Below are 20070 nucleotides of genomic sequence, written 5' to 3' on the forward strand. Positions count from 1 at the left end.
GAACATGGCAACTGAGGAAGGAAGTTCCGGGAAGGCTGACAGAAGTTGGGATTTAATTTTGGAAGTCACTCTGCAGCGTTCCTGCCCTGCCACAGGTGGCCTAGGCTCAGGAGCCTAAACCCAGGAAAAGATGGCGTCTCTAAGGTGGGGAGGGCATCAGGTTGCAAGACACTCAGCTGACAGCCACAGAAAGTCCTGGCTGAGGCGTGGTGACATCGTTGTCCCGGGACATATTAAGGAACACCAAAGCAGGACTCTTTCTGTTTTATAGTTTCCAAAACTCAGACTAACAAGGGCGTGTTAGGGTGGAGAGAGGATACTGTAATAGAAAACAGAGTTTTCTTTTTAACCAGTTTCTATTCATTCTAAGATGTAGAACCCAATGTGTTTTCACAACACAGAATGAAATCTTGCTTAGACAGGCCTTCTCGATGTCAAGATTGCTTATCTAAGGTTGGTAGTGTGTCTAAAATTCATTTGGTTTAAATTTTCACATTTGTTTCTGGTAGAAAGGGGTTGGATTAATTGGTGATTAGGCTCGTAGAATGTTTATTAAATAATTTACGTATTAAATAACTTATATACATAATATAAATAAATTTTTAAATATTTAACCATCCCTTCATCAATGACAATTTACTTAATCTTACACCGAATCCCTACTAGTGGACTCAATATCATCTTTTTTGTCCCAGTAAAATCATGCCTTGACTCATGAGCCTAGAAGCTAAATATCTGGATATAAACTCAGAAGCACCTTAGCCACAGCCCAGTTGAGCTCTTTTAGCCTCAATTTTCTACATTGTAAGTTTGGAATATTTTGTCATACCACCCCTGATTCTGGTCCCTTTTAAGACTAATTAAGTAACATAATTAATTCAACATATGCGAAGTCATCCTGGTTCGCTCCCAATACCTGTGCAACTGGACTTCCCTGGGGTACCAACCCTGATATGGGCACTGACATACAAGATGTCTATTTGGGGTACCCTGAGCTTGACAACTGTGAGGGAGATGAGCCCAGAGCACCTTAGCCTGTCTCCCAGGGATCTGAAGGTCCCAGAGATGGGCAAGGCATTCACTCCCACCGTGGAAATGGGGGAGGTACCTCTTTGTAGTGAACGCAGTTCCTAAAGATGGTAGCTGGTGGGTTTCCGGTTCCTTGGATGGGATCAGTGGTAGATCACTTGCAAGGCATGGGCAAGGCCTTAGGTTTTTGTTTTTTGTTTCTATGTGTAGCATGTGTTGCCTGCAGTGTATCTGTGCATTTACATGCCTGGCACCCACAGAAGCCAGAAGAAGACATCAGATGCCCTGGGACTGGAGTTACAGATGGTTGTGAGCTGTGAGGGGTTCCAGGAATTAAACCTAGGGACTGGTCCTCTGGAAGATCAGCCAGTTCCTTAACTGCCAAGCCACTTCCCCACCAGGTCTCCCCACTGCAGACCTTGGTTGCACACCAGAGTCCACCGTAAGGCCTGTTTAAGGCTATTGATCTCCCCTCCTCCTATGTTCTCAACTGCATGATTTACTAAACTCCATACTGGAGGGTCTTTTACATATGCTGAAGTTTAGCTTCTAATTAAAATGTGTTATTTTTCTCGTGATCTCAAACATGTATACGATGTACTGAGATCATATCCACATACCCCACTGCCTTCTCGGTTTCCCACTGCCGAGGAAGCCCGGCTGCTTTTGTGCCTTCATGCTTATGTGCATGAGTGAGTTTAATTAGGGCTGCCTGCATGAGCATGGGTAGGGGGATGGTTCCTGGGGTATAGGCTATGCCATTTGAAGAAAGGACTCACTTCCCTAGCTGTGGGATGATGTCACAGGTGAGGCAGGTACAAGATAGAAGGAGGCTGTCATTGGACGAGAAGGAAGGATGGGCAGGAGAAAAGTTTGAAGGAAGCAGAGGAGATTGGAACAGAGAGGAGGAAGAGACAGGAGGGACAGGGAGAGAAGCCGTGGCAGGACAATATGGCAGGTGACTTTAAGATTCCACACTGTACTTTTACAGGTTGTTACAAATGTTTTTAAGGGATGGATGTGTATCGGGCTTTGTATGTTTAGGTGGGCAATTATATCTTATGAATTGGGTCAGAGGTTATTGTGTTGTGTGTTCCTTCATGTAGCGATTTAAGTGTATGAAAGTGTACGGTGGCTGGTCTGGTCTGGGCCGCCACAGAGTTGGGATGTGTGTTTCTGGCATGGAAACCTGCCTTGGGAACTAGATAGGTAGAGAGATTGCTGCCAGGCTCAGAGAGAGGCCTTCGGCAGTGTGATATGGGATGGAGCAGTCAGGCTTTGCTAACTGAGACTTAAGATATCCAGTAGATATCTTGGGGCACTGAGGTGCCAGACCTAAGTGGGGCTAAAAGATACTTTTTTAATTTTATATATATATATTTTTGTTGTTAATTAAACTCAATTTTTAATCTGATGATACTTAGTGTTCTCTTTTTAACTTTATAGGCATTCTTTTTTTTTTTTTTTTTACAGACTTGAATTTTTTTTTTTATTAACTTGAGTATTTCTTATATACATTTCAAGTGTTATTCCCTTTCCCGGTTTCCGGGCAAACATCCCCCTCCCCCCTCCCCTTCCTTATGGGTGTTCCCCTCCCAACCCTCCCCCCATTGCCGCCCTCCCCCCATAGTCTAGTTCACTGGGGGTTCAGTCTTAGCAGGACCCAGGGCTTCCCCTTGCACTGGTGCTCTTACTAGGATATTCATTGCTACCTATGGGGTCAGAGTCCAGGGTCAGTCCATGTATAGTCTTTAGGTAGTGGCTTAGTCCCTGGAAGCTCTGGTTGCTTGGCATTGTTGTTCATAAGGGCCCCTTCGAGCTCTTCCAGTCCTTTCTCTGATTCCTTCAACGGGGGTCCTATTCTCAGTTCAGTGGTTTGCTGCTGGCATTCGCCTCTGTATTTGCTGTATTCTGGCTGTGTCTCTCAGGAGCAATCTACATCCGGCTCCTGTCGGTCTGCACTTCTTTGCTTCATCCATCTTGTCTATTTGGGTGGCTCTATATGTATGGGCCACATGTGGGGCAGGCTCTGAATGGGTGTTCCTTCAGTCTCTGTTTTAATCTTTGCTTCTCCCTTCCCTGCCAAGGGTATTCTTTTTCCTCATTTAAAGAAAAAAATATGGAACGCTTCACGAATTTGCGTGTCATCCTTGCGCAGGGGCCATGCTAATCTTCTCTGTATCGTTCCAATTTTAGTATATGTGCTGCCGAAGCGAGCACAATTTTTTATATTTTTACAACAGCACCTAGCAACTATTAACAGCCGGTTTCTGTCTCTCTGTCTCTCTGTCTGTCTGTCTCTCTCTCTCTCTGTCTCTCTCTCTGTGTATGTGTGTGTGTGTGTGTGTGTGTGTGTGTGTGTGTGTGTGTGTGTTTCATCAGTCCCTTCCCATACATGATGAAGAACCATGTATTGTATAGATTTTGTGTAGTCAGCTATGAATACAACGGCCACATTGTATCCAGAAGAGGACTCACGGAAGCTTTAGTATGTTATACCTTGCAGACACAGGAAGAATGCCCTGGAGAGGAATGGTGTCTGGAATGGAATGCTGACGCCAGGTGTCCAGATGAAAGTGCCTGGGCCAGAATGTGTCAGGTTTGCCCTCAGTCTTGGGGTAGAGCACTTTTGTTTCATAGCTGTCTGTTTGAACATTTCTAGCAGCAAAGGAATGTGTCTAAAGGAGTATGTGGATGTGACAAGCAGGCTGTGGGGTGTTCCCACTGGGACAGGGACTCCTCTGAGAAAGTAGCTGCAGAGACCAGACAAGATGAGGTCAACAGTGTGCTTGTACTTTTATTATAAAAGTAAAATAAAAAATAGCATTTATAAATCCAACATTTCTTCTTTTAAAGTATTTGATTTAGAAAACATATTTACAATAGTAAAATGCAGAAAAGGGGGAAAATACTATTTTCAGCACTGATTGTAGCAGGTTTTAAATATTGTTAAGTTCATGTGTTTTTTTTTTTTTAAATCACAGATAAACCACATTAGAAAAAGCCATGTCTTTTTTTTATTGTGCATGAAGTTACTCACTTAAAAATATCTTTTTCCTTAATCTTAATTTGAGTGCATGACTGTACTGTAGATGGCTAGAAAGAACACCAGGTGGGGACTGCGATACCTTAATGACAGCGGGGACCCAGCAGAGGGACAGCAGTGACAACACAAAGCAAGTGTAATCCAATAGCAGCTGGAAAAGCTCAAGCCACCATACCCCAAGCCACACCGAGTGCAGCCGTGATTGCTAGACACCATCTGTATATGACAACTAAATTTCATTTCAGAGCCAAGAAAGGAAGCCAAATTCGGAAGGCCTCGAATGACATCAAGATTGACCCTGCAGGCCGGTGACCTTCCAGCACCTTGGGATGCGTTTTTTGCCTTCTCCTTCGGAACGATATGATGGCCTTTCAGGGCTTTGGTTTACAGTGTGGGGAACCGCCAGCAGGCTAAATTTTGCCTTCTATAGGTCCTTCCTGCCCATAATTGTGAGGCATTTTGTTCAGAGATAGCAGTGGGCCATCTCCAGTGAGGGACTCCGAGAAGCTGAGTTTGCGGAAGGATGTCTCCACACCACTGTCACACACGCTGTCATTATCTCGGAGCTCATCTGAGGAGAAAGCACAGATTCATCAGGGGCTGAGCTAGGCCATGGCGAGGCTTTCGTTCTGCCTGCTGTCCTCGTGCCCTTCAACTGTCAACCTCACACTGTCTAGAATCACCTGCAGAAGGAGGTGCAAATGAGGGACCAGCCAGATGAGACTGGTGTGAGGGCATGTCTGAGGGGACGGTCCTGACAGTTAACCGATGTGGGCCACTGTAGACAGCACAGTCCCGAGCTGTGTAAGAAAGCGAGCTCAGCGTGAGCCGCGAGGCTGCCAGCTGCAGTCCTCAATAGTTTCTGACTCAAATTCTTTGAGTTCCTGCCCTGTCATCCGTCAGTGATGGATGACCTGGCAGCTGACAGAAACCCAGAGAGTGTAGTCACAGCACCATACTAGAACTAGAACACCTTCCACAGCGGTGGAAGCGGGGCTCCCTTCCCAGGCTCTGCGGTGGGCTACTGTACGGAAGGATATGCTTCCACCCAGCACACATCCCGCCCCGTGCCGTCCATGTTGCTTGGCCGTGTGAAGGGCAGGCGCTGTCGAATGACGTTAGGCACCGCTGCAGGGTCAGAGCGGGCCAAGAGTCCATCTTTCTGTTTGTCAGAATCTGCTCTGAGTTCTCTTGATTCAGAATAAACACGTTTTCCTTTTTAAAATGAGGCGTGTTTTCCTAACTGCTCTATTATTTTACTTTCTTACAGCTGGGGAAACTGCTGAACACACGGCAAAATCAACTCCTCAGAGAAGCAGGAACTAAAAATGACGCCTCTCTGCGCTGAACGGACTTTTAAATAACACGCAGTGCGGAAAATGGTTTTTCTGGTGCAAGACAATGAGGCTGTTTTATTAAAAAAAAAATGTATCTATACTGAAAGCTTATCCCCAGGGATCTGACCAGAGCAGATTATCTCTGTATAGAGCAACTGAAGAAACAGAAGTCCAACACTGACTAAGCAAAAGGCTTGAATCTCGTCACTGAATCTTAGTGTCGGAGCACTGAGACTCCATGGCCATGCCTGAGTCCTGTGCCGCTGTTAACTCAGCCAATCAGCTGTCTTTATTTGCTGTTATGTAACGGGGCCTGTGCAGTATTTAGAGGCTTACTCTTTATCACAATGCCCTACAAAGGCATGTGCTAAGTAAAGGCCTGGCTTCCAGCCTGTGACTTTCTTTGGAGGTGATGCAACTCTTTGAAGGTGGAGCCTCAAAGAAGGAAATTCGGTCATTGAGGGTGTGGCCTTGAAATAGAGCCGGTGCTCTGGCTCCTCCCCATCTCTCTGCACTTCCACACCCCTGGACAATGAGTAGGATTCCTCTACCCCATGCTTCCTCCATGATGAAGGGCTTTGCTTTACCCCGAAGGCAATAGAAATTATAAACTTCGTGCCCAACCAAACCTCTTCTTGTAAGTTGGTCATAACTAGGGAAATGCAATACAATATTTAAGAATTCACTTTGTGTTTGTGGGATGTGTGCACATGTGTGCATGTGGGGAGAGGTCGACATTGTGTGACTTCCTTGGTCCTTCTCCATCTTGTTTTTTTGAGACTGGCCAGTGAGCCCCATGGATCCGCCCCTCTCAGTGTCTGTTCCTCCTCCATGCAGACTACTGGGATTACACATGTTTGTCACCCTCCTGGGCCCTCCCAAAGATACAGCAGAGGTCAAAGTTAGGTTCTCACCCTCACTGTGTTCCTAGCTGCTAAGTATTTAGTTTTTGATTATGATAGGAGCCCCATCACGTCACATCGGTGTGGTGCAGAGGACAGATGGAGGGACGGAGGGGACAGAGAGGCTGACTAGGAGCCACTGTGGATTTCAGGCAAGCATTGAGGATGGGCTGAGCTGGGCATCTGCCATGAGGTGAGGAAACGTTTGGGGTTGAACCTGAGGCACTGGATGCCAGGAAGATTTTGTCATAGCCTGGCTATGCTTTTGACAGACGTGGCCAGTGTGAGTTTGTGCAAGAGTAAGGAGTTGTGTGCAGATGATAAAATTTATTCGACCATAAAGAAAGATAAAATTTGCAGGGAAATGGATGGAACTGGAGAATACTAATCAAGGAAGCCCAGAGACATAAATACCGTTCTCTCTCACGTGCGGATCCCAGCTTCCAACAGTCACGTATGCGTATTTATGTGGGAGTGAGTGTGGGCAGAGGCCAGAGAACTAGAAGGGGCCTTCAGGGGGTGGGAAACAGGCTTTAAAAGGATGTGAGCGTAGGGAGGGTAACAGAACACATGTGAAAGTGGGGAGAGAGATGGGGAGACAGGGAGGAAGAGGGTCCAAGTGGGGACACGGGGCAGGGGCAGGGATGGGGGATGGGAAGCGAGGAGTTGTGAGAAAAAACCAGAACTAAGTATGTATATAAAGGCTGTAAGGACACCAGTGCACACATACATGAACATGTACACACAGGCCTCATACATGCACAGATATACAGATGTCTCTGCAGAGGAGGAAGCTTAGGACTGGGCCTGCCTATGCACAGTGGTAAGGAGGAGGCAGCAGGGTGGGTGTGGGTGACAGAATGGGTGCGGGGTGACGAAGTCCTGAGTAGACACTGCTAGTGAGGGCTATCAGCTATGACTGCTGCAGCCACAGAGGAGCAGGATGAGGGCCAAATCAGGCAACTTGGAGGAGAGCCTAGGAGAGGTGGGGACCGAACCGGACACCAGGGGTCAGCAGTGAGGTAGGCAGTGGCTTTCATACTCTTCTGAGAATCCTGAACTCAGCTTAAGGATGTAACAAGGAAGTGATGTCTTATTTTTCTCTACATTTCTGATTTTAAAGATGAGAAGTTATATCCTATCAACTAGGTTATCCACAGCAGGTGGGGAAGGAACGGACAGAACAGGATAAAGAGACAAGAATTGGGTATCCAGGGCCTGCTGAAGGTGGTAGGCAGATTCCCTGGGGCAGACACCACCTTCTGAGCCCTCCCGCCTGGGTACTGCTAGCTTTCCCTGGTTTCAGTGGAGTTTTGTGGTTAGGGTAGAAAGTGAACAAAAAGAAAGGGTGCTGAAGTTTGGACAAAGCACAGACAGAGTGCAAGACATAATTCAGGGTCTGTCCCAGGATCCATTTGTACAGATGTATGTGGGGGGACGACAGGAAGGCTGTTACTGTGGGGAGACAAAGTCAGGGCCACGAGCAGGGCAGGAGCTGAGGGAAGGAGACTCCCGAGGCGGGGAGGAGGTGGAGGACCCAGGGGTGGTGGCCCGGAAGGAAGGGTCATACAGTATGCATATTTTCTGGGTCCTACTCGTTGTCCTGTGACCCCTGTGGATCTTTCTTAGAATCTTTCTCTAAATTTAACAGGTATGAGAAGCAGTGTCCATTGTTTCCTGGGATTCTAAGTGACATATATGCCAATGTGAGTGTCTGTGGAACTGCCGGTCTGTGTGTACGGGAGCACGGCGGGGACTGAGCGGCATGCCACGTAGGAAGACCTGTCCAGGAAAAGACTAGGGAAAGGAAGTGTCGTGCCATGTCACAGGGCACAGAGACCCTGCCGGAGAGGAAAGGAAACCTCTCAGCCTCTTTACCTATGTGCTGTCTTGTGGAGGAGGACGAGAGAGGCAGCAAGTGGGCCTGAGCAGTGGTCACGGGGCTGGAGGCTGTGGTTTCCGGGGTGCGGAAGGCTGCCTGGATCACTTCAATGGCCTCTGTGTAGCCCATCTGTCGCAGGGCCTCCACCAGCTCTTTGATGGTCCCCCCAGAGACCTGGTAGGAAAAGGGAGAGTATGTCTGTGTGTTCAAGCCTGTCTGCAGGCTGTAAGCACCAACATCTATCTCGTCTTCTCTGTGTCTGCTCCAGAGAGCCTGGCGGTTAGGAGAGGGCAGGGAAGGAGGACCTGAAGAAACACAGTGTTTAGGTTCTACTTCCCATCTTAGATCAAATCCATTCAGAAAAATCACAGGAGAGATGGGGAAGGGGAGGGTGAGGGAGATGGAGAAGATGGGTGTGTGTGTGTGTGAAGAGATAAAGAAAAAAGAGGGGAAGAGGTGGGGGGGAAGCTTTTGAGTTCACAGAGACAGGAGGCTGCTTATGGTGATGTCTATGCACAGAAATCCAGTAGCTATCAATGACAGCCTCATTCAGAATATCTCCCCCATGTTTTTCTACTTTTTATTTTAGAATTGCTCTAATAGGAGTCACCCCACAGAACAATGAACCCATGGCCCCGGGTCCCCCTCTTGGACACAGGGATGAGCACACCGATCACAGCTTGGCGGGATCCCCATCATGTGGGCAGTAGTCGTTTTTACAAGAAGGATCTGAGAATTTGAAAACGGGGAATGCCTAGAGACAGGTAATCAGTCTTCTCAGGAAAACTGGCGTCATCCTGTCCTGGCCTAGGTCCCTTTGCCTCCCATGCCCCAGGCAACGACTGGTTTCCTTCCACAAAGTTACAACGCAGGGGAGAGGGCTGTGCCGCTCAGTGGTGTTGGCACAGTCAACTACCAATGGTTGCGCACAACTCTAAATGGTACGGCGGTGCCTTACCTCATAGTTGTCCATAAGAGTTTTAGAAGGGGCGGGACTCAGCCGGAAGGCATTGTTCAATATCCCCAGACCTAACTTCTGCGCCAGAGTGGCCCAGTTCTTGTTGGGATCAGGAATTTCCAAGAGCTTGCAGAGTTGCAGCCTCGTGTCTTCTGTCAGCTGCTTAATGTCCCCTAGGGAGGAAACGTGACTGCTTTAGCCTTCCCGGGACAATCAGTCTGAGGGGACATGCCATCATCCAACTTCTGATGGAGGCAATCAAGCTTCTACAAAGTCCAGAGGCCCTGCCCAGCAGCAGCAGCTCAGAGCCACTCCTCCAGGGACCTCAGATTCCAAAATAAAAGCGAGAGTGTTCGCAGCACACCCCGGCCCAGGCTGGCTTCTCCTCTCCTCCTGTAAACCACAGCACCGGGCAACAGTGGCTGAGAGAATTTGTTCTGCCACAGCTCACCTTGTGGGAGTATGTCATCAGATGTGAACACTGGCTCATATGGTTTCCCATTTAGTATGTCAAATACCTGTCGGATAGAAAAACATAAGAAAATACTCACAGAAATGAATTTAAAAAAATCCTGCCGCTCTCTGAGGCGACTTTGCTGACGGTACACAGTTTAGGGATGTCAAGGGTTGGTCTTCTGTGTTCCTTGTAGGGACACCCAGCCCAGAAAACGGGCTCCCAGAGGTGCAGAGAGTCTAGACTCCTACACATCTGACTGTCTTGGACCCATACACTGCCTACCCTGCCCTCTGGTTCTTTTCTCTTGGCCCAAACACCTAGTGTTTTCTCCTTTAACTGTAAGCTGAGTTGTGTTTTAAGGATGTTTTAAATATGTTTATGGAAATCCACAGCAGAATTTCTAGTTTATTTGTATGTGCAGAAACCGCTTACCCGAGCTCTGCAAGCTAGCTTCTGACTGAGACGGCAGGGATTCTGGTTGTGTGCTTAGATGGGGTAACTCTTCTGTGAGTTTTGTGCCTTTCTAACCTCTCACATCTGAACTCTGACCCAATTAAGCAAACAGCTCGAACTCGGGCTCAGCTGACCTCCCTCTTGCATGGATAGGCACTTCAGGACAGAGACCCTCCGGGCAAGCAGACTCCATAGAAACAAAGGCATGCTCTTCAGGGAAGAGAATGCCAAGAAGACCATCTGTTTTTATATTCCTGAGCCCTGGCTCCCCACCAAACACCCATGAGATGGGCTGGCCAGGGCTCACCTGCCAGTTGGCAGCCATGTCCAGGGGTGTGGTGCCTGGCACTACTCCCTCATCTTCTCCAGCCTTCTCCCAAGAGTCGTCCAGGTCATAGAGAGGCTCAAAGTTCTCCACCAGGGGGTCTGCTCCTATGGAGTCAGGCAACACAGTGTTAGGATTGCACACAGGACTCACATTTCTTTTTTTTTCTTTTTTAAAGGGGTTATTTATTCATTTTATTTATATGAGTACACCATAGCTGTCTCCAGGCACACCAGAAGAGGGCAGCAGATCACATTAGAGATGGTTGTGAGCCACCATGTGGTTGCTGGGACTTGAACTCAGGACCTCTGGAAGATCAGTCAGTGCTCCTAACCACTGAGCCATCTCTCCAGCCCCAGGACTCACATTTCTAAGGACAATTTAGCTCTCGCTCATTCAGGCGATTACGGGCTAGCTTTCCATTTCTGGGGACATTTAAAACAATTTTTCACCATTTTAGTTTACTTCTACTGGAAAGGTATCCTGGGTACCCTCTATAGCCAAGGATACTATCACAAACAAAAGAGAAGCAGAGGGGGAGAGGTGGAGGAGGAGTTATGTGAAGGGGGACTGGGAGGAGGGAGGCCGTGATTGGGATGTAAAGTGCGTGACTGAGACTCCCTCGATTTGGAATTTTTTAACTAAATGATGCATTTTAACCTGAGGACTTGTAGGTGGCAATTTACAGGGCCACGATGTACCTGGGGCAAAGCCCTGCACTTTCACACTTACATCTACCAATGCACACTTCTCACACTCTCTCTTGCCTGGGTGGGACAGATCTGCTTGGACAGTTCTATCCTCGAGTGCTGTACTTTTGGGGCCCTAGTTCTTAAGCCACGGAGAAATAAACCCCACAAGGACCCTGTGCTAGGCAGGATGTGTTGTTATGGGGAAAATGTGCTAACACGTCTTGGGCATCTTGCTTGTTCCTCAGCTGCCAGCAAGAAAACACAAAAAGTAACCCAAATGGTAGTGCGAGTTGCCTCTCATGGCCGTCCTGGCTCTTTTACACGTGTTCAACTCCGTGTTTAACCAAGAGTGGCTGTTATTTGCCACCGTTCCATGGGGGAATTCGAGTAAAACTGCTGCCATTCTATTCATGCATTTACTGTTGAGACAGGACCTCCCTAGGCATCTTGGTTTGGCCTGGAACTATGTAGACCAAGGTAACCTAAGCTTGTGGCAATTCTCCTGCCTCAGCTTTCTAAGAGTTGAGATTTCAGGTGTACGTCACTATGTCTGACTAAGAGACAACATTTTTTTTTTCTCTTCAGCATAGTAAGTGACTTCCAAAATGACTCACGCACAACACAACCAGGGCCTCTTTGCCTGAATCTGTGAAGAGTGTGTCGTCCACAAATCTTCCCTTATCAACCTCTGAGGTAAGTCAGGTTATGTCTGGACAGGCCCGGAATGCCAATCTCACCCACCATGTGTTAACACTAAACACACTAGGCACTGGAGACAGGAGCTGAGCTGCAATGTCTCCCTGTGCTTTACAGGACTAGGGAGCTAACCAGAAGAACCCAAGAACCCCAGGCCAACTGAGAGGAACACTGTGTGGAGGATAAGTCTGCAGGTTGGGCTGTGGCGCTGTGACTCACAGCTCTCTGAGACACTGGGAGTGGGGCTTGATCACCTCTCCAGTCTGCCTACTTGGCTCTAAGATAGGAATAGCAACATGTCTTGTCTCAGAGTTACTGAGGATTACGTGTGCTAAAGGAGGCTGCATGTGAGATGTCAACACGGTGCCTGGAACACAGGAAAGGCCTCATGCACAATAATACGAATACATGGCCCGTTTGCTTTTCCTACGACTTTGGCTTCTCGGAGACTCTTTTTGCAAAAGGAAGTCTTTAGATATGTTCCTTCTGGGAGACTTGTAATAGGACCAGAAACTGACAGAGCTTAAGATTTTATAGTCACTGAGTCAACCTGAACAACCCGACATAGACAGCTAACCAGGGGGAGGAAACTAACACAGGTGTCAACCCCAGGTTATCAGGCCACACTGAGCCTCACTGCAGCTGAAGTGTGACCAGCCATGCGGTTTTCATTTACCCAGGCTTCCCCAGAGCAGAAGTGCAGCTTCCAAAGGCAGCATTGCACTTGCAGGCAGAGTTTGCTTTGCTGATGTCCATCAGTGACCAGCAGCATCTTACCTGCTGCTTTGAGAAGAGCTGCCAGCCTGGTGGACCCTCTTCCAGCTGCTATGTGTAGAGGTGTCGTCCCATCATAGGTGGTGCTGTCCACGAGGGCGTCACCCTAAACCCACCCACAAAGAGAGAGTTAGCAGAAGGCTCATTTGTCTACCTCCATATCTCCATGGATCCTCAGGTTATATTGTTAGCCCAATTGCTAGACTGAGCTGGCTCTGTCACTGGAGAAGTCCCCCAGTTAGGGAGCTGGGCTGGAGGTGGGGACGCAGGAAGTGGCCTCTCTGAGCACCAGCAGATGCCAGGCAGAGCTGAATGCTGACAGCACAGCTGGTCCTAGCGTCACTCTTTGCAAAGTTCCTTGAGGGCGTTTAGTTCAAGATCACAAGGGCGTCCTTTACCTCCAGAAGCAGGCAGCCGGCCAACGAGATGTTGTCGTACTCCACGGCCAGGTGCAGTGCCGTGCGCCCAGACTTCTGCTCCTGAGCGTTGACTTCTGCCCCAGCAGCCACAAGCAGCTGCAGACATGACAGGCTGTTGCTCATCACAGCTATGTGAATGGCATTCAGACCTAAGGCCAAGCAAAGGCAGAGATGTGGGCAAGGTTGCCAGAGCTGGGCTGTGGGGAGGAGGGACACCGCCAGGTCACGGCACTTCCGGTTTTTGTTCAGGGCTTGCTTCAAAGGCTCAGAAGGTCCACTGTTCTGTTTTTAGAAGCCACGAGCTCCTATTGTGCTCACGGGAGACAATGAGCTACCAAATAAACATTCTCCACATATGTGATGCTTTCTGTAAGACTAGTGTTTGCCCAGGCCTGCTTTCCCACTTACTAAGTAACTTTCCCGAGTCATCTTTAAGGGTAAACAGCAGAAATAACCACGACATCTGAGGAACTCCGGCTGGCAGAGGGGAGTATGGTGAAAGTCAGATGCATTTACCAAATGCCAAGCTCTTCTGCAGCAGCCGGCAGGGGAAGGTTAGCCAGCAGCGTGACTGCCCTTACCTTCCCCGTTGGGGTGGTTGATAAGGAGTGCTGCCTTGCTGTTCTTGAGTAGGACCCCGAGGATTTTATCATGTCCTTCTTTGGCAGCTAGGTGCAGGACAGAGTTGCCCCAGCGGTCCAGAAGACTCAGGTCAGCCCCAACCCTCAGCAAGTCCTCCACCACATCTTCCTGCTTGGTGATCACGGCCAAGTGCAAAGGTGTCTACATAGAGAAGGGGCAGGAGAGCCGTTGGTTATGAACATCTGTAACCCCTGGCTTCAGAACTATGCCATGGAGTCACGCTGCAGGGACATCTGTCATTCAAGGGGCTTTCTGTTCCACATGCCAGGCTCAAAGGCCCAAGAAGGGCACCAGCATCCAACAGTCAGGGTTATAGAATAAACTTAAAATGCTTAGTAGTTTTACTAAATGATTTTTTAAGCCATGTAGAAGTAAAATTAAGCTTTTTTGAATTTCTGATAGGAATCTATACCTGGTAATTCTACACATTGTCAAATCCAACCAATGCTGTGTTTTTTTTTTTTTCTTTAAGATTCATTTATTTATTATATATAAGTACATTATCGCTGTCCTCAGACACACCAGAAGAGGGCACCAGATCCCATTACAGATGGTTGTGAGCCACCGTGTGGTTGCTGGGATTTGAACTCAGGACCTCTGGAAGAGCAGTCAGTGCTCTAAACCACTGAGCCATCTTTGCAGCCCCCAATGCTGTGGTTTTAACAAGGAAATGTAAATACACTATTAAAAGAAAGCAATCAAGAAAGGGGCCGTCCTTCACAATAGTATGGAAATACACATGGTAAACCAGAACACGGTGCTACAGGCTGGCTTCAAGAGAGCCACAGTTACAAGCGATACTGCCGTGCTACCAAAGGTATTGCCGGGTTCTCCTTGGCACAGCCACCCAATACAACACTCGCCCCAAGAAAGCTCAGGCGGAAAACAACCCCAGCTACTGTGCATAAAAGGTACAGGAAAGTCTTTCTGACTACCCTGACTACAAAGTTGTGCTTCTGTGGGTGTAAGGAGGATGCATGGAAAACTGTTTTCAGAAACGAGCAAGGTCAACACAATCATGAAAGTGTCCGTCAAAGAACTGAGGTCACTGATGGAGAGTGACACCTTTCAGTGTCAGCCAGTCTGTCTCGCTGGAGCTTTACAGTGAACTCCAGGCTGCGTAGTGAGGACTCCCATTCAGGGAATAATTAGTTCCCGCTGGAGAGGCAGCGGCAGGTGGGCCACCAACACAAATCACCACGGTGATACTTTAGGTGTCTAGATCTTAACCCCTAGGATTGTATCTTAAACTCGTATAAAATGTGTGGCTCAAGATATCCCTAGAATCGATCTGTGGAGCTCAGTGTTCAAACTGTCCTAGTAACCCGCTTCTGTCACAGATGGACAGGTAGGCATGGTGCAGGTGCTTACTGCAGCATTCTCCTCAGAAGCAATGAGAACAAACACGCTGTCCATGGAACTGATGGATAAATGCCGTAGAGAGCCAAGACAGGACACAGTACAACGCTACGCACACATCCACAATCTACGTACACATGGATTGACTACTTGTTCAACAATTCACTCCGTTTAGAGACAGTCTTGCTTTCTGCCCAGCCTGCACTGGACATCTATATTCAAGGATTCTTCCTGACTCAGCCTCCTGAAGAACAGGAACTAACACATATGCAGCCATGTTTGGCTTAGGGAAAAAGTCTTAGAGAGCTATCCATGTACATATGCACATACGAAGAGTGAAATGTGACTAGGGCCTGTTTCAATTTTCTAATTGTAACATCGTGTTAAATAGGATGTGACTGCTGGGGGGAAACTAGGAGGTGAACTTTTGGTTCAATCTCGGGAGTGGGGTGGGGGGGGGGTGGAGGGATATATAGGTCCTCTCAGTTTAATTTTGCAAAAGTTATGAATTGGGAAAGTACTTTAAATTGAAACTTAAAGGGAAAGGCTGGTGTGGGGTAGGAAATGTATGTGTAAAACTGTGCAGACTGCATGCGAGTACACTAAAGAATACAAGTCTTTCCAGAGCACATGTCTGTAGGCAACACCCGGAAAAGTACTCTTGAGAACGGGGACCTGTCAGAGTCTATGCAAAGGCGATTCTGGGTTCCCAAAAGTATCAACTTCTATGTTATTTCAAAATTGTGCTTATAATGAACTTACAATAACTACAAATATGGCAATAGCAAGTCTGGGACACATTCTGTGGGAGCTAACACACGTAAATGGCCAACGTCACTCACACACTGGAGGATGCAGGAGGGGAACGCAGTTTAAAGACTTACTTCAGACTCCATCCTTTCTATGCCACACTTGGGCTACTCTAGGGAGGAAGTGGGTTCCGACAGATGGCCACTGAAATGTACCATGATTAGTGGGAGATAGGTGGGGAGAGTGTTTGAGATAACTTACAAGTAATCCAAATTACTTAGAGGACTGTATACTGTTCTGTCAAGAATAGTTATTACCTCATGTGTGATGGTGCAGATCTGTAATTCCAGCTCAGAGGACTCTGAGGCAGGAGGATTGCCATAAATTTTGGGCCATTTTGGCCTACATAGTGAGTTCTAATTTTGTCTGCATTATATTGTAGGATCTTGTCTAAACGACAATAACAAAGCAAAACCAAACCAAAGGAAAAAAAAAACAAATTAAAAAAAATAGTTCTCAAGCTGGGTGTGGGGAAACTATCTGTGGTCCTGGCACCCAAGAAAACATAGGATTGACAGTTCTGTGTCAACCTGGGTTACACAGCAAGTTCTAGGCCAGTCTCAAACACAGGAAGATCCTCTCTCAAACAAAACAAAACAAAACAAAACAAAACAAAACAAAACAACCCCACAAAGCCAAACAAAGAAACTCAACAGTTACCAGAAACACAAAAGCTGCCGGTCACTTAGTCCCTGAGGCTAAGGTGGAAAAAATAGGGGAGCAGAAGGGTCTGGGGGCTCCAAATCAGAGAGGCCTTTGGCTTACGCACACTGGAGAGGTTCCAAACATGAAGAGCTGGTTCACACACAATGGAGCCTGCTTCCACAGATCCTATTGCCAACAGCCAACAGGGCTTCCTGAATCCAACCTCCAGCAGCGGAGGGAAGCAGTTTTTGCAAGGAAGACTGGGAAGTAACCACTTCCTCTTCTTCAGTTTATTCTTATATTTGTGATGGTTAAAAAGGCAATCTGCCAGTGTCTGCCATGAGGTGGCGGGGGTGCGGGGGTGATGTCCTCCGTGAGGGTGTGAGAGCTGGAGAACCAGCCCTGCCCCTCACAGACTGCAGCACTTGGGAGAGTGGGCACCACACTCTAGGCAGCACAGGAGAGCTGGCTCTGGAGGCATGGGTGTGGGTGAGCCACCAGGAGGGCTGACTCTGACTCCTGCTGATGGCCACACTTGGGTGGCTCAGCCAGAGCAGTGTTGGAGAGCTCACCCTGGTGGTGTGGATGAAGGAGAGCCAGTGGGCTGACCAGCTCAGCTACTCCCTAGGCCCAGATCCAGGGTTCTGAGATGACTCACCCCAAAATCTATATCATCTGCAAATGGTTGAGATGTGTGAAAGGGTCAGTCAAAGCTGCAGGATCTCCACGACATGGGGAAATAGCAATGCAGAGGAGTCTCCATGAGGATCCAGTAACCGTGGTGTCACAGAGGACCAGTGATTCACTGCAATGAACATTTGCAAGTGAAGGTGTGTGGACAGAGGGGTACACTGTGGGACACACTGTGACATACTACGGCTTCCATATTGAGATGTTTTCTATGCTTTTTTTTTTTTTGCTTTTGTTTTTCCTGTTATTTGAGTGTTTTTTTTTTATTTTGTGGGGAGGCTGCAGGGCGGAAGGCAGACATGAGGAGATGGGGAGATGAGCAAGACTGGGATGCATGGCGTGAAGCTCACAAAGGTTCAATAGATAGTTTTAAAATCTGCCTAAAAGTTTGGAAAATTAAACTTTTGGGACCCAATGACTTTCCAAATACCTATAGTACCCCAAGATGGCATGGAAGCCTGAGGAAAACCGATCTTGAGGTATACATTTAAAGTAATACCTGATCCTAGTTATTTCACGATTCTGTGAAAGCCCCAAGCTCCCCCTGGACATGAGTCACTGCAGACAGAAATTCGGAGAGTCCTGCAGAAAGCAACTGCACTCCTCTGTGAGGAGAGCTACTCGGCTGAGAACTGAGAGCTGCAGGCCAACAGGTTCGTCAGCCTTTTCTTTGGTGTGGGGGACCAGAGCTAAAGCTTTAAACATGTGATCCACTTCCAGCCTCCTGTTCGTATTTTTCAAAGTAACTTTAAAATATTGAATTAAAAAAAAGAAGTAATTTAATGATTTCTTTTAAAATAAAAATGCTTCAGCTCTTTGTTTTAGTGAGTATGTGTAGATAATTTTCTTCCTTCCTTCCTTGCTTTCTTTCCTTCGTTGAGTGTGTGCGTTCAGGGACGTGCATGCAGAGGTCAGAGGATAACATGGGTATTGTTTCTTGCCTTCCACAATGTTTTGTTCCTCGATGCATATGCAAGGTGCTTGCCTCCTGACAAGATAGGAGGTTGCTGCTACTAAATCTGGCTCGGTGATGGTCTGGTCTGGAGATCTGAACACTGGTCCTCACACTCGCACCACAAATACTGCATCCACTGAGTCATCTCATTGTTTCTAATTTCCTTTAAAATAATGATTATTATTATTTTTTAAAATTTAACATGACATCACATGCCAGGAACTGCGATATGAGCTTGTCAATCCCATACTCAGGAGACTGAGGTGGGACACTGATAGTTCAATGCCATCCTGGGCTATGTGTGTGTGTGGGGGGGTGGGGGGGAGGAGGAGGGAGAGGGAGAACCGTGGATATAACAACTTGAATAACTTGTTTTAAAAATGGAGTTAGCGATACATGGGCTGACCCTGGACTCTGACCCCATAGGTAGCAATGAATATCCTAGTAAGAGCACCAGTGGAAGGGGAAGCCCTGGGTCCTGCTAAGACTGAACCCCCAGTGAACTAGTCTATGGGGGGAGGGCGGCAATGGGGGGAGGGTTGGGAGGGGAACACCCATAAGGAAGGGGAGGGGGGAGGGGGATGTTTGCCCGGAAACCGGGAAAGGGAATAACACTCGAAATGTATATAAGAAATACTCAAGTTAATAATAATAAAAAAAAATGGAGTTAGCGTGGTTGTATGGAAGGGTATGCGCTCAGTTCTGAGTGTAGTCCCAAGCACCAAAATGAACCAAAAAAAAAAAAAAACCACCAAAAAAACCAAAACCAAAACCCATATAAACAAACAAACACCAAGTAAGAACTCCACTAGTTCTTGTCTCTTCTAAGCACAAATTATGCATGGTTATTGGCCACAGTTTGGCAATGAAAGCAACATAACCTGGAAGCAGAGGTCTCAGCACCATCCTGGCTGTGGGATCAGAAAGACACACTGGGCAAGTGAGTTCAGAGATACATAAAAGCCAACAAGAGGAAAAGACCAACAGACCCAGAAAAATGGAGGGGTAGGAGAGGGGTAGGGGTAGGAGAGTGGGTAGGGTAGAAAGGGGGGAGGGGTAGGAGAATGGGTGGGATAGGAAGGGTAGAGGGGTAGGAGAATGGGTGGGGTAGGAACGGGGGAGGGGGAAGAAGAGGAGGGGGTAGAGTAGGAGAGGAAGAGGGTTAGAAGGGGAGGGGTAGGAGACAGGGAGGGGTAGGAAGGGGTAGGGGCACAAAAGGGCTGGAGAGAATTAGAGGTGAGGGAGGAAGGAGGCCTCAGAGCAGGCCACAGTCCTATTTCTGCTCCTGGAGTTTCTGATTTGCTTTACCTCAACATCTTCATCTATCCTCAGTTGACTGTGCCACCATCTCTAGCTGGTTTCTCCTGGAGTTTTCCGTCCTCCCTACCTTCTCAAACCTGAGCTGGTTCCTCTTCCTGTTACAGCCTTTCACCTCTCCAGGAGCTGACCTCAGAGCCTTTCCTCCACACATACTGTAAATACCCTTCCTCGGACCTCAAAATTCTCACAAAGTACTGCGTTTTGAAACTTGATTTTCTTTTTGACTCTGTCTCTCCTGACAGCTGTGACTTTCCTCCCCTAGATTCTCCCTCAAAACTATCAACTCTGACTTCTAGATCTTAAAGTTTGCTTTTCTAGAAGATAGTGAATTTCCATGCAGCGTGATTGTCATCAAATCCATGATCCTACTCGTCTCTTTATAAAATAGCTTTCCCAGCTAAAGATACTTTTAAGATACCACTTATGAAAGGATGTTGTTTCCTTGTTTCCTGTTACCGATAACAGCACACACATGTATTACAAAGTAAACCTTTTCTCTTCTTGACTGTCTTGAGGTGGCTGCTTACCTGATACAGATCGTTTCTCATGTTGATGATGTCATCAGAGATCGAACCAGATGTCACTTCTAGCAGATCCCTCACGAGCTGAGCATGAAGGTGGATGATGGCTAAGTGTAGGACACTGGAATGAACACGGTGGTGATAATTAACTGGGGGCT

At 47.5% G+C, this 20070-nt stretch overlaps 1 protein-coding gene and 1 non-coding gene across 5 annotated transcripts in view; both read right to left on the bottom strand.

Annotated features, from left to right (window-relative positions):
• Positions 1-3142: 3142 nt before the first annotated feature.
• On the bottom strand, positions 3143-3249 carry LOC120101140 (U6 spliceosomal RNA). The gene has a single exon (XR_015678458.1). It is a non-coding gene; the product is annotated as a U6 spliceosomal RNA (small nuclear RNA).
• A 552-nt stretch (positions 3250-3801) lies between these two features.
• Nfkb1 (nuclear factor kappa B subunit 1) overlaps positions 3802-20070 on the bottom strand; it is a 115015-nt gene continuing 98746 nt past the window's right edge. For 2 of the 4 annotated variants that reach the window (NM_001276711.2, NM_001415012.1), the window contains 9 exon segments: positions 3802-4646; positions 8193-8370; positions 9155-9327; positions 9606-9672; positions 10372-10496; positions 12555-12657; positions 12950-13119; positions 13552-13753; positions 19919-20033. In NM_001276711.2, coding sequence (NP_001263640.1) covers positions 4486-4646; positions 8193-8370; positions 9155-9327; positions 9606-9672; positions 10372-10496; positions 12555-12657; positions 12950-13119; positions 13552-13753; positions 19919-20033 — 1294 coding nt within the window. In that variant the 3' untranslated portion in view covers positions 3802-4485. 4 annotated transcript variants of the gene reach the window in all.

Source organism: Rattus norvegicus, chromosome 2, assembly GCF_021556685.1.
Source record: "Rattus norvegicus strain SHRSP/BbbUtx chromosome 2, alternate assembly SHRSP_T2T, whole genome shotgun sequence".
In the NCBI taxonomy this organism is placed as follows: Eukaryota; Metazoa; Chordata; class Mammalia; order Rodentia; family Muridae; genus Rattus; species Rattus norvegicus.